A 13,949-nucleotide genomic window follows, 5' to 3' on the forward strand; every position below is an offset into this window, starting at 1 on the left:
CTGGAACGTAAGGGTACCAAAGACAGAAATCAAATCATGTTCGTCGCACCCAGAGGCAACTCCCCAGGCACAGAAGTGGAGGCATGACGAACCCGGGGAGGCCTATTCACCTAGGTGACTTACTGCTTTCCTGCGTTGCTCGTTTAACCGTTTGTAGTTCTATAACTGAGAGTCGGTTTTGTTTCCTTTACCAGACTATAAGCTCCACGAGGGCAGGACGTCGTCAGTATCATTCTCCACTGCACTCCCAGAATAGAGCATGAGCCCGCTAAATATTTGTTCGAGAAATGAATTTGTGATGGCACCGCTAGCCAACAGTGTGGCATGAGTAAGGGGCACATGGACAAGCTGAAAGCCAAGGAGATTCTCGCGGCGTCTCTGAAATGACATGACCGGAAGGGTGGAGCTGAACCTCTGCGATGAGCGGGAGGGAGGGGCTGGACAGTGAGGCAGGCATCGGAGAATGACAGCCAACAGGGAGACAAACTTGCAGGAACTGGACCTGAGGGGTGGAGGGGCTCTAAGAGAAAGTCAAACCTACCCAGGGTAGGGGCGGGGTCGCGCATGCGCCAGCCCAGCCTCCGTGACGCCCCTGCGTGCGCGTGCACGAAGGGTCGAAGCGGAAATGGCGCCGCGGGGCCGCGCGTCCGGGCAGCGAGCGGAAGTGGGTGTGAGAGCGGAAGTGGCCGGCTGGAGCCGGGGGCTGGGCGGGGACCGGGCTTGTCGGTGAGGCGGCGGCGGCGGCGGCGGCGGCTCGGCAGGCGGGTTCAGGCTTCGGGGGCCAGGTCGGTCGGGTGGGTGGGTGTCTCCACAGCGAGTGAGTGCGAGGGCGAGCGCGCGTCTTCCCTTTCCCCCCACCCTGGTCCCTCTTCCCTTTCCCCTGACCTCCTACCCCACCCAACCCCCCTCTTTCACGGGGCAGCAGGGCCGCTCCCTCAGTCCTTTCCTCCCTTACCCACCGTCACCCTCCCTTGTTTCTCCTTCCCCTGCCCGGGGCAGCCGCCGCCATGATCCTGCTGGAGGTGAACAACCGCATCATCGAGGAGACGCTCGCGCTCAAGTTCGAGAACGCGGCCGCCGGGTGAGCGCGCGCCCGGGGCCGGTGGGTGGCGGGGGAGGCAGAGTTGACCCGGGTGGTCCTGGGTGTCGTTCAGTCCTCCAGACTTGAAGGGATGAGGTGGGAGACCTGGCCGGGTGTGAGGACGGCCTCGGCCGGGTAAACGTGGGAGGCTACTGGGCGCGGTGGGGTGAGGGGCAGAGATGCGTGGGGAGAGGCTCGGAGGAAGGATGCGGAAGCGGCCAGTGGACTGGAGCGCGTGTGCCAAAGGGCAGGAGACCTGTGGGACGTGAGGGCAGCTGGGGCCGGAACTCCGGCTGGAGGATCCCATTGCCTTCTGGAGCAAGCAGGGGATCCCTTCCCTCTGTATTCCCCGTCATGTTCTGAACCCCAAGAAAGCCTGTTTGGGATTGGGTTCTGAACCCCAAGAAAGCCTGTTTGGGATTGGGTTGGAAGGAGTTTTCAGGGATTTCCAAGACTAGAGGAGGGAAGAAGATGCAGGCCCAGATCCCCACCAGCCTTCTCCTTCTCCAGCCCCACCCCCACCTCTTCGTCTAAAGATGCTGGAGGCTAGACTGAAAGCACACCCAGTCTTGCAGCTCGGAAAAACGCGACTGGTCTAGTTTCCCTTCCCCGAAACCTACTGTAAGACACACTGGCCATTTTGTTAATATATTTCTCAAGCAAAGCTGGTAGTCTCCCCATCCACACCCTCCCTTATCTCTCTCCTGAGGTTATAATTCTTTTTCCACCCGTTTATCTTTTAAACTCTTATACAAGACCCCTGGTCTGTGATTTTTAATGTGGTAATCCTGGCCCAAGTACACACTTACGAGCATCCAAAGTCTATAAAGTTCTCAGATAACCTTTATTTACCATTGGCCTTTTTAAAGGTAGGTTAGCACATATTTCCAAGGCTGCCTTCTCTGTGAAACACAAGAATCTGTAGAAAACAACCTCCCTTCCCCAAAGCTGCTTTGCTTTTCTAATATTTAAAACGTGAGCCGGGGACCTGGTTTTAGCTTCTAATTTCCGGTGGCCTGTAGCCAGTCCGTTTGCCTCGTTTCCCCGTTGCGAGGCTGGGCCTTCGCCTCTTGGTTGCACAGTTGAGGAAATGAATGCAAACTTTCTGGGAAGTGGGATCTAGTCATGGGAAAGTCAGGGCTTGGAAATCGGCAGAGGGGAAAGGATTGGTGCAGGGGAAATTCTAAGTGCTCATAATGAACTTGTGGTTTGGAGGCATTAAAAAAAATACTTCTAACCCACTGCCTGAACTGAACGTATTTTGTCTCCTATCTCTTTTATAAGGACTCAGATGTTATCTGTAAAGCATGGCTTTCGTTGAAGTAAGGCTTACAAGAAGCCTGTTACCTGCTTGCAGTTGCTTAGATTTTAAGCTAACTTGCTTCTTGTCATCAGTCTCACTTACCAGTCCCTTTGCTTTTTAAATGTTTGAGTGAATCAGCTCAGAGTCTTATTTTGGGTGATTGCTGGGTACTTTTTTTTGAGCAGTGTAGCATAGAGGAGGAAGTTAAATTAACTTCTGCATTTTCACAGCTGAACCTGTTAAGTGCATTCTCGAGTCCAGACTAGCAAAGAATGAGACCTGTGTGGTTATAAGCTGATCTACAAGATAAATGCCTGTTCATTTTCAAGTAGAAGCATGCCTTGTAGTGTAGAAGTATATTCATATCTATTTGTGATTCAAAAATGAAGCCCATTATCCGGAACGACAGCTCTTTAACTTTTAGAAAATTAACTCTTAACAAAGTACTGTTTCAGAGGAATTAAAATAAGCACTCAAGTCTGGAAGCGTAAGTTAGAACTTCTGGGACATTTCTTAACAAATACATTGTTACAGCAATGTTGGTTATTGGGCAGGGCAGCAAGTTTTGGCTTTTACTGTGGCTGTCTTCCCTTTAAAATGTGACTTTAAGTAAGGGGACTCAAAACATACTCTGCTGAAAAGCTCTCTGAAAATCTTTGAAGAGACCCTGATAGCAGGAGGTCGGTGGGATTGCACATCCCTCCCATCAGAAACTGGCTTCTAGGCCTGCTGTCAGTTTCCAGGCATACAGCGTGAGGCAGCAGTGAAGTAGTTAACGGATTTTTTGAGGCGCATGCCTACTACAGTAGAACTTCCAGCAAAAAATGACTAGTGTGATAATCACAAACATTTATAGGATTCTACCAGTGCTCAGCACCAAGCAGAAACAGCGAAAGGAGGCCCTTCTGAGAGAGTCTATTGGCAGAAGTTACAGAGGAGCTAAAGGGTGAGGTGTGTGCGGGTGGAGATGGCAGAGATACATTAATGAAGGGGAGTAGCTTGGAGGGGAAACCCTGGGAATTGGAAAGGCTTTGCCAGTGCGAGAACCTGCTGGGAGAGAGAGCTGCCCTGGGCTTTACGCTTCTCAGAGCAAACCCATTGGGGGAAATCCGGTTCTGAGCGGCCTCTTCCAGAGTAAATCTCACAGCTCTCTGGTGTCCAGTATAATAGCCAGTGGCTACATGTAGCTAGTTAGGTTTAAATAAGAAAGTGAAATAAAACTAAAATCCAGTTCCTCACACCAGCCACGATTCTAGTGCTCAGTTGCCACATGTCTCTAGTAGTGGCCATATTTGGACAGCACACATGTAGATCATTTGCATAATTGCAGAAAGTTCTGTTGAACAGCACTAGCACTGTTGCAGCTACTGAAAATGCAAGCGTGAGATAGTTTTAAAAAATAGTTCTGTGGTACATGCTTCAGAATACAGTTGCAGTAATTTTCCTCCTGAGGGTTTTTTGTTTTTTTAAATGACACCTCAGACCATCCTGCTGAATCCTCTTGCCTGTGACATCCTACTAAGAGTCTCAACTTCCTTTGGGTAAAACAGTTATCGAAACTGTTGAACATTTAGGTATAATCACCTTGTAATTTGAGGCAGTTCGGACAAAGCCCAAGATTCATTTCCAACAAATTGCTTTCTGTTTTCCTACCACACTCCTAGGAAAATGGCTTATTGGAACGGTTCATATATCGTCTCAAAATGGTAATTATTGGTAAATTGTCTCATTGACAGCCTACACGCTAAGAGAATATGCTGATTAAGAAGCCGTGCTCAGCACTACCAATAAACTCACGCAGGTCTTGTCAACAGCATTGCCTTTTCATTTAGGAATTCTTACCCAGATGCCCAATTAAAACAAAAGTAATCTGGCAAATTAATATAATTTTTTTGTTACTGTGTACATACCAAGAACCTCAGCCTCAGAAGGTAGGCCTGTGAACTTAGAGCCTGGAGTCCAGAATTGAGGAAATGCTGTCACATGCGAATTGCTGTTGCTTTTAAGTGCATGCTGGCTCCTTGCCACAGCTCTGCACGTTGTGGGGGCTCTGTGGTTATGTGAGGGGGAGTGAAGCTCAGTAAGCAAGAGGTGCCAGTTGGGGTGGGCAAGGACTGTGGGAGGAGAAATTTGAGAAAGGAATAAATTAAATCTTGCTGATACCTTGTTCTCATTCCTAAATGTGCTGCATGTGTCCTCAGGGAGACAGACTGGTTTGAAGTGATTTGGAATTGGGACATTGTTCAAGAAGCATCTAGAAGAAATGGAACGGTCTGGTTGGTCTTTACAGGTTGTTACAGTTGCATAGGTTGTCTGCCTTCTGACCTTGGCACCATTTTGTGCGTGAAGCCCCAGAGCTACACTCCACGAAACAGATGACTCCTTTAAGGGCAGGGCCTATCACTTTGGTCATCTTTCTTTCCCAGCATCCTCACTGTATATGTTACTCAGAACAGTTCTGTTAACTCAGAAACTATTCTCTTGCAGGAATGGATGAAGCCAGGTGGAATAAATCTTAATTTCTTTAGGTGCTTAATTTATCACTATTCTGATATTGTGTGAATCAGCTTTTTAAAAAATTGCTTTTTTTTTTAAAGAGATTTTATTTATTCATTTGACAGAGAGAAAGAGCTCACAAGGAGGCAGAGAGCCAGGTAGAGAGAGTGGGGGAAGCAGGCTCCCGGCTGAGCAGAGAGCCCAAAGCAGAGCTCAATCCTAGGACCCTGAGATCATGACCTGAGCTGAAGGCAGAAGCTTAACCCACTGAGCCACCCAGGCGCCCCATGAATTAGCTTTTAGATCATCTTTGCTCTCCATAGTTTGAGTCTGGCTTAGCAGAGAGTAGGGGCCACGTTTTTTAGTCTTTGCTCAAATAGGTTGATGGGAGCCCTATAGGGGAATTAACTGCAGAGTGATCGAAACTTTTGGTGAGATAGCAGAATTCAGTAATTTCTCATTCAGCTCATAGAAGGGGAAAATAGAAGAGGCACATAAATTCCCAAATGGGGAATTGGATGCATTCAGGAGTAAAAACTCTGAAATCCTTAATGAGAAAAGAGGATTGGAAAATACAGTTGTCAGGAGTTCTTTATTGATTGGTGACATTCTAGAAGCTTCCTTGTGAAAAGAAGAGAAGAAAATTTTTCCTAAGGATTTTAAGAATAACTTTCAAAACCCATCTGAGTAAATTGAATATATTTTAGTGGTCTGTGCTATCCAGTCGGTAACCCTGAGGACTTATCTAGCTGATTTGTTCTAGGATTCTAGACATTACAGCACTGATACTCATGGGGTTCTTGTAGTGCTGACCAGTTCCTGATTCTGGGAGTTAGCACAATCCCACAACTTCTCCCAGCCATGGCTTCAAAGTCTGGTCTTTTCTGACTCCACCTAGAAGAAAAACTAATTCATCGATCACTGTCTGTGATATTAGACAGTGTGCTATAAGCTTTAATAACATAACTTCATTTGATTTCTGAATGTGCCTGTGTGGCAGCAGTTCCCATTTACAGTTGAGGAGACTAGGGCTCTTGGGAGTTGTGGAGAGAGTAGACATAATGCATTAAGCACTGTGCGGATACCTTTCACTGGTGACTTCTAACCTTACAGTGGGTCACACACAGAACATAGTATTTGTGTGGCACATTTGAGTGATCCTGCTAGCCTAGAGATCCTGCTATTGGGCTACTCTGAGGGCTGTGAGGATCATTATCTCAGCATGTCTGTAACTTAGTCACAAGACACTGGTTGGGAAACTGTCCTGTACACATGTCATCTCAATTAGTCTTCACAAACATTTTAATCTTCATTTTCTAGAAAAGGAACCTGAGGCTTAGCAGTATCTGAGCAACACTGAATGTGGTTTATAGCCAGTAAGTGACAGGACTTGAGCTGAATAGTCAACTCTGAAGGACTTGCTTTTATTGTGTTTAAACTCATTCCCAGCATCTGAAACTTCAGCAGATGGTAAAACAACAACAAAAAAATAACTTAATCCATCTATCTTTTGATTTTGTTAAAGTGGTACACTTTCCCCCAGACCAGTCTTACTCCCCTCTAGCTCCATGGTTTTAAACCGAAAAAGTAAATAACAAACACCTGGTCTTGGAATTGATACCATCCTGTTTGGTATATTTCACTCTTGATCTGTTCTCTTTGTTGGGCACAGAGTTTTTAACTCCCACCTCACCTCTCCAGAAGACTCCTTTGGCCAAATGCGTTCCTCTACAGCCTGTCTTCTCTATAACCTACTGTGCAGCCATAAAGCGTAAACGAAAATATTGATGGTGGTTATTTGACAAATATTCCCAAGTCAGGCAGCAAACCTCTTAGTATAGCTCTTCCTAAGCAACTTCTCCCAGTGGGGATTTGTCCTTAGGGAACTTGACAGCCTAGAGAAATTCAGAATTTCAGTTAAAATGTTTATAGATTGGGAGGGGTGGAGCTGGGTAGCTCAGTCGGTTAAGCATCCAGCTCTTGATCTCTACTCAGTTGTGACCTTAAGGTCATGCATTTAGGCTCTGCATTGGACTTCACGCTGGGCATGGAGCCTACTTTAAAAAAATTTTTTTTTTCTTTTAATGTTTATAGCTTAGAACCCTAAGGCTTTTTTATTTATACCTAATTTTTCTCCATCTTTGATGGAGTAGGAGAATGAGGAACTCATTCCTTCCTTCGCTGAGTTAAAGCCTAAGGATTAGAAAAAAAACAAAAACCCAGCCACCTACTAAGTGACGCCATGTGGACTTTCACAGGCCTCCACCCTGACGTTTTGGCATAGCCACCCTTCCCCAAGGAAACAGACTTCGGTGCTTCCTGCCATTGTGCAGCCTCTTCATGGTTCGTGCAAGTGAGCCTTAGATGAATATTTGTTCTCCTTCTTGCTTTGCTCTTGCTTTTTAGAGGTTGAGGAATTGTGGTTGGCCATTCATTGTCTTTGTCTCCTGGCTGTAGTTTCAGATGAAAGGTCAGAAGCAATGGAAGGTTTCATGTCGCTCTTTTCATCATATTCTGAACTCACTGCTTCTCCATAAACCCACTCGGTGCTTTGATTCTTAGAGTCTCCCGGACTGATTTTCCTAAACCGCACACGGATGGCTGTGCACGAGTAGAGTGCAATCCGTGTATGACTTGTATCCGTTGATTTTTCAGCAGGGCTAGCATTTCATAAAAACCAGTTTCCTGGAAGAGTAACTACGTAGCATCTGCAGCACTTTTTAACACGCATACACCACCCTGTGTATTCCATTATTTCCCAGCAACCCTAGAGGGCGGCTCAGTCATGGTTCCCTGTACAGGTAAGGGAGTGGAGGTAGTATAAAAAAGATGTACTTGATGGTGAGGTCTTGAGCAAATTAGGCAAGGATAAATGTGGAAATGTGTGTGTCTTGTCTGTTGGTCCATAAAACAAAGCGGAATCATTGGAGACCTAGGTCATTAGAGATAAAACCGTGGAGTCTTCTTTTGTTTCCTACCATTGGGCTTTGAGGAGAAGTGGGGAAATCACATAACGTTGCTTCATGGGAGGTTAATTGACCATTATTGTTTATAGCTAGGATGTATGTCATGCCTTCTAGGTAATAACTCAGCAGCATTTATCAAATGGAAGTTTCTGTACCAGGCTGAGCTGTGCGCTGCACAGAAAGTATCAGGCTGTCGGCGTTGCCTTCCAGGATGAGTTGTTTGTATCTGTTCTCTTGCTTTATCTTTAACAGTTCAGTGAGGTTGGTAGGATCACTTGTATTCTCCCATTTTATAGATGAATTAAGACGTGAGAAATTGGGGCGCCTGGGTGGCTCAGTGGGTTAAGCCTCTGCCTTCGGCTCAGGTCATGATCCCAGAGTCCTGGGATCAAGCCCCGCATCGGGCTCTCTGCTCGGCGGGGAGCCTGCTTCCTCCTCTCTCTCTCTCTCTGCCTGCCTCTCTGCCTGCTTATGATCTCTCTCTCTCTCTCTCTCTCTCTCTGTCAAATTAATTAATTAATTTATTTATTTAAAAAAAAAGACGTGAGAAATTGAGGTGTGCAGGTGTTAATTGGTCTGAAAACATGGTCCTGATGAAAAGCTAAAGCTGGAACCTTGGTGTCTTGACTGTCCCCAGTGATTTTGCAGTGTTGTTTTGTGCCCTGCTTTCTATGTAAGTGCAGTGCAGGAATTCCAGAACAAAACTAGGGTAGAACCAGTCCAAGAGGGCTTCGTGAAGGAGAGTGGTGAGAACTTTGGTGACATTAAGGGAGAGGGAAAGATGTGTAGGAAGACTTACATATTGTCTTTGAAATGGTATAGAACTTCCTGGGGCACCTGGGTGGCTCAGTGGTTTAAAGCCTTTGCCTTCGGCTCAGGTCATGATCCCAGGGTCCTGGGATTGAGCCCCGCATCAGGCTCTCTGCTTGGCAGGGAGCCTGCTTCCTCCTCTCTCTGCCTGCCTCTCTGCCTACTTGTGATCTCTGTCTGTCAAATAAATAAAATCTTTAAAAAAAAAAAAAAAAGAACTTCCTGTTTTGTTTTATGGCCTGGAATTATCCCTTCTTTAGTGGATTAAAACCATTCTGCATTCTGTTTAGCAGAGTGTACTACCTCCACGTCCGTCACTACTGTCCTGTGGGAGAGACATTGATCAAAAGACGGCATTTTGTAGTTCACATACACAGACATACATATCACAGTCTTAAGGAATTCTGAACTGAAGCTAATAAGCACCAGCTATGGCAGAGATTTGACAGCAGCTAGAAAACAAAAACTGTCTGTCCTGCTGCTTTTCTCTATCCTCTACCTTAAGTGAGCCCAAAGGTTCAGGTACATGAGAAAATGAGTTGCGGTCTCAGGGTCAGCAGTAAGCATAAGACTGGTCCAGAATGCTCCGATCCGGAACAGAGCTCAGGAGTCTGCAAGTCCCCTTGGGGGCAAGCAGCAATATAGCTGTCTTTACTGAAAGACTGTTCTTTTGTTTTGCAGTAATAAGCCAGAAGCAGTAGAAGTAACATTTGCAGGTAAGTGTCTTTACTTCAGCCCTGTTAAGGCACAATATAAAAATAGAAAACTCATTCCTAAAATAAGTTTGGAGATTTGGAGTACTGTCCCTTGATTGACAAGTCTTCTCAAGGTCTTGTTTTAGATGGTCATTTTGTGGATTTATGGAAGTATGTGAAGTTACCTGCTGATATCTTAGAAGTTGGGGCTTAATGTTGTGGTGTAAACTTCAGTTTAACTTGGAAATATTAAATTACTGCCTTCAAGTAGCCTTCATCTCAGTTTGCCTAGCACTAGAGTAGTGGGGAACATGGATAATACTAGAGGCCTGTTCAACAAGTCAGAGAGAGGTTACTGTTTTCTAGTCCCTATAAAAAATTCTGTTGATACTACTCACTTGCTTTGTGGACTTTAAGGAGTTAAACAGAGGAGGTTTACAAACCTCTGTAAAGAGAGGGTACTTGACTAGATTTTGGAAAACTTTTTGCAGCTCTGAAGTGCTGTGATTGGAAACCAGGCACCATCCCTGTCCCCTCCCACCACTAACTAGCAATGCCAGATCTCCCTAAAGTGATGGCACTCAGCACCTGGTGTCAGGAACTACACAGGGTTAAGTCCTCTCTGTAGGAAGATAGAAGCCAAAGAGAGGGGGGCCTGGATATAAATTAGAAGAAACTTAAGAAATAACCAAATGCAGTGTGGGGGCCTTGTTTGGATCTAATTCAAATAGCATGACAGTATTTTAAAACCTTTTTTTTGAGGCAGAATATTTGAACACTAGACTGGATATTTGACATTAAGAAGCTGTTCTTAAAAGTTTAGTCATGGCAGTGGTATTGTAGCTGTGTTGGGTTGTTTTTGTTGTTTTTTTTAATTCTTCCTTATCATCTGGAGATGCATTCTGAAATATTTATGGATGAAATGATGTATGTCTCAGATTTACTTTAGAATAAATCATGGGGGGGGGCGTCTAAATGAAAGAAGATTGGCCATGTATTGATAATTGTCGAAATCACATGGGGCAGGCTAGGAGTCCATTCTACGTTATATTGTAGCTTCTTTAAAATACATCACAACAAAGGCTTAAAAAAAAAAAAAAAAAAAAACTTTAAGTACCAAGCTGTGACTAAGGTAAGAATAGCTTTGTAATTTTAGAAGAGAACAAAGAGATCAGTACTTGACAGTTCTGTCCCAGTGTTTTTGCTGACTTTCTGCATGGCTTTAAACATACACCTGCTTCCAAGGAGGACCTCCTTGTGGCCTGTAACAAGGTAGGCAGGCACCTTGAGATCTTCTTTCCCATTCCCAAGTTAAGCAGTTTTATTTACTTTCCCTCATAGATTTCGATGGAGTCCTCTATCATATTTCAAATCCTAATGGAGACAAAACAAAAGTGATGGTCAGTATTTCTTTGAAATTCTACAAGGAACTTCAGGCACATGGTGCTGATGAGGTATGTTCCACTCATTTTCCTTGGGTCTCTTGTTTCCTCTTCACCTTACTGGCAGCTTGCCACTCCTAGAAGGTCTGTGACAATGGCCACTCTGGACAGCTTGCTCACCTAACCAGGGACTCTCGACCCATGTTACAGAGAAGGGTGTTTTTCAGAAAAAGCTTTGGGTCTTTGCTTATTGTTTATTACTCTAGAAAAATAAAGATGTTCCCTAACCAATGAAAACAAAAATAACTTTAGTTCCCAAAAAATGCACCAAACAATACATTCTTAGACCAGTAAAAAAAATAGCTGTCATAGGGCACCTGGGAGGCTCAGTTGGTTAAGCATCCACCTCTTGATCTCAGCTCAGGTCTTGATCTCAGGGTCACGAGTTTAAGCCCCACATTGGGCTCCACGTTGTGTAGCCTACTTAAAAAATAGCTATCTTGGGCGCCTGGGTGGCTCACTTGGTTAAGCGACTGCCTTTGGCCCAGGTCATGATCCCAGGATCCTGGGATCGAGCCTGCTTCTCCCTCTGCTGCCACTCCCCTTGCTTGTGCTCCCTCCTTCTCTGTCAAATAAATAAATAAATAAAATCTTTTTTTAAAAAATAGCTGTCTCAAGACTGAGATGGGTTCCATTCGATTTCTGTAACATTGTGAAGCAGGTATATAGCTCTGGCCATTAAAGTTTATGGTCTTAATTTCTCATTCTGGAAATTTAGGTACAGATCTACCCTTTAAATTTTTTGATTTAAACTTCTTTAGAGCTGGCTGCTTCAAGTTTCTCTTCTTCCTTATAACTACCATAGGGGAAATAAGAAAGGTCGTCCATGCATTTTGAAATTCTTGGTGGCCATGCCTTGTTCACTAGCTTCTTTCTATAGTTTAAGGAGCAGGTTTGGTTCCTGTTGAACTATATTTGCTCTGGGGAGAGCCATTTATGGAAGAAAGAAAATGCTGTTACACCAGTGTGCATACGTTGTGGTTGGGTCTCAAAGCAGGAAGTATGACTCAGTTCCTGAATCAGTTTTCAGATATCTTTTAGTTTTAACAAGCTAGGTTCTCCTTAATCTGGTGAATAAAGATATGGTCATTTCTATTTTCTTTCTAATTAAGAGCTTTTGAAATAGTTAAAATTTATGCAATGAAAAGTCTGTTTGAGAAAAAAGATCAAAGTCTTATCTCAGTAATACTTTGGTATAAAAACTAAAACTGATATTAAACAATTATGATCCCAAGGCCAAAGCAGTCATTTCTTTTAGTTATTCATATGCAGTTGATCTGTCCCAGAAATTCAGGGGAAGAGCCAAAACCTTTTCTGAATTGCCTATTCAAGGGAAGAGGAAATATTTAGAGAATTTGTATTCGGGGTGATTTTACCTGAAAGAAAAGCTTCAGGAGGAAGACGCAGTCTCATAAAACATAAGGATCATTCTAGAAAAGTAGCCAACTCCTCTCTTTACCAGATTAAAAACAAAAGGGAACAAGTGTCTATTAAAGTGGCCCTGTTTTTGATTTACCATAAAATGACAGCCTGAAAAGAATTGTTAAAGCTTTGAACAGACAACTCAAAATTGTGTAATCATTCTCCGCAACCAGTCCTCTCTTTTTAAGATGCAGGCGCAATGATAGTAATCTTTGGAAGGGAAAGAAAGCGTTAGAGATAGATTTCTTAAATCTCCTTTCCAGTCTGTGCCTTCTGCACACTGGAACTCCCCAACACAGTGCTATTCTGGTAGCTCCCACAGGGTCAGAGAACCAACCCCACCCGCCCACGTGGGTGGAGCAAGTAACACTCAGAGCTTTGGAGCAGAGTGGAGTGCCCGGTGCCGGTGCCGGGCTCTCCGGCTTGGTTAAACAGTGACCAGCCTGCGATAACCAGAGGAAGCTTACTGCTTTGCCCAGGCCCTTTTTCAAGGCAGAAAGCCTCTGCTGCTAGGGCGGGAAGGTCTGATGGTGAAGACCTATGGGCTGTCTCCACCCATCTCCTGGTGTCAGATTGAAAGAGGGGGCACTCGGTGGAAAATGAATCATGGTTAAAAGTGCAGGTGAAATCAACAGGGAAGCATTGGCTGGTTTTGCCAAGTGGAAGGAGCAGAGGGGTGAAACAGTGTAGGTTTGGCTCTCAGATCTCAGAATATTAAGCTTGGAATTAAACTAAATCTTCAGAGCTGTATTTTTTTCTTCCACAATCTAATTTCCCCTTCCTCCAAGTACCCACAGTCCACCCGGTGCAGTACTGTAGCTCAGAGACCACATGCTAGTTCAGATTCTGCTGGGATGTGCCCATTATTCCCCCCGCCGCCTCAGAACTTTAGAAGTGGTATGTAGGACACCTGAAGGTGAGATCTTCTGTGCCACCAACAAACTCTTTGACCTTAACCTTTCCCTTCAGTTCCTCTTCTGTAAAAGAGACAACCCTACAGCGGCTTTATGGTCACCAGACGGAACTGCGTGTGACATTACTTGTTGTTTGCCTGTATACAAACCAATGTGCCCACACAGTCAGAACTGAGGCCTGTTCTCTTTCCATTGTTTGCAGATAGAGAATTTCTTCCAGCTGTAGGAAAGTGGTGAAATAAATGTGTGGAACATTAAAGAGTATTTAAGAACAGGAAGCAAAGAACCTCGCGGTGTGATAATTTTTTCAAATAGGCCATATGTGGTTTGCTGCTACGCTTTTTTTTTTTTTTTAAATACCTAGAGGGTGCATTGAAAGTAAGATTAGAAGAAAACCTCAGAATTCACTTGGCTCTGTTTACTGCCAATCCCCATATGCAGGCATGAGTGGGCACAGGGCCTGCTCGCGTGGGGCTCCCCTCTAGGCTGCCTGCACTTGGTGCTGCTTTTCTTTGGCTGATGGAATCCTGTAAAACCTGCATGTGTAACTCCTACAATTAAAACAAAAGTTCATGCTTTTGTTAACTTTTAATTTGGTAACTTGTCATTGATGAAGTATCCTTTTTTTTTTTTTTTTTTTTTGGTATCCCAGAAAATTACAGAGGATCGTGAGTGTGTTTGTGGTGAGGTAGTGTTGAGAAATTGACTAAGTGTCTATAGACAGAGCTCCGTAGCCTGTTGTACTGCTGTCACATATATTGGCCTCCGTTTTCCCTTCTTGTGGAATAGCGACGACACCTTCCCTCCCTAAATGTGTTTT

General features: G+C 44.6%; 1 protein-coding gene across 2 annotated transcripts in view; it reads left to right on the forward strand.

Moving 5' to 3' along the window:
* The first annotated feature begins 639 nt into the window (after window positions 1-639).
* Window positions 640-13,949, forward strand: part of ARPC2 (actin related protein 2/3 complex subunit 2) — a 29,691-nt gene continuing 16,381 nt past the window's right edge. Inside the window, exons 1-4 of one of the 2 annotated variants that reach the window (XM_046018983.1) lie at window positions 640-785; window positions 1,000-1,081; window positions 9,338-9,372; window positions 10,693-10,805. In XM_046018983.1, the coding sequence (XP_045874939.1) occupies window positions 1,008-1,081; window positions 9,338-9,372; window positions 10,693-10,805 (222 nt within the window). In that variant the 5' untranslated portion in view covers window positions 640-785; window positions 1,000-1,007. Of the gene's footprint in view, window positions 799-999; window positions 1,082-9,337; window positions 9,373-10,692; window positions 10,806-13,949 lie in introns of both variants that reach the window. The other variant, XM_046018984.1, reaches the window with a different exon arrangement.

This window comes from Meles meles, chromosome 9 (genome assembly GCF_922984935.1).
Source record: "Meles meles chromosome 9, mMelMel3.1 paternal haplotype, whole genome shotgun sequence".
Lineage (NCBI taxonomy): Eukaryota > Metazoa > Chordata > Mammalia > Carnivora > Mustelidae > Meles > Meles meles.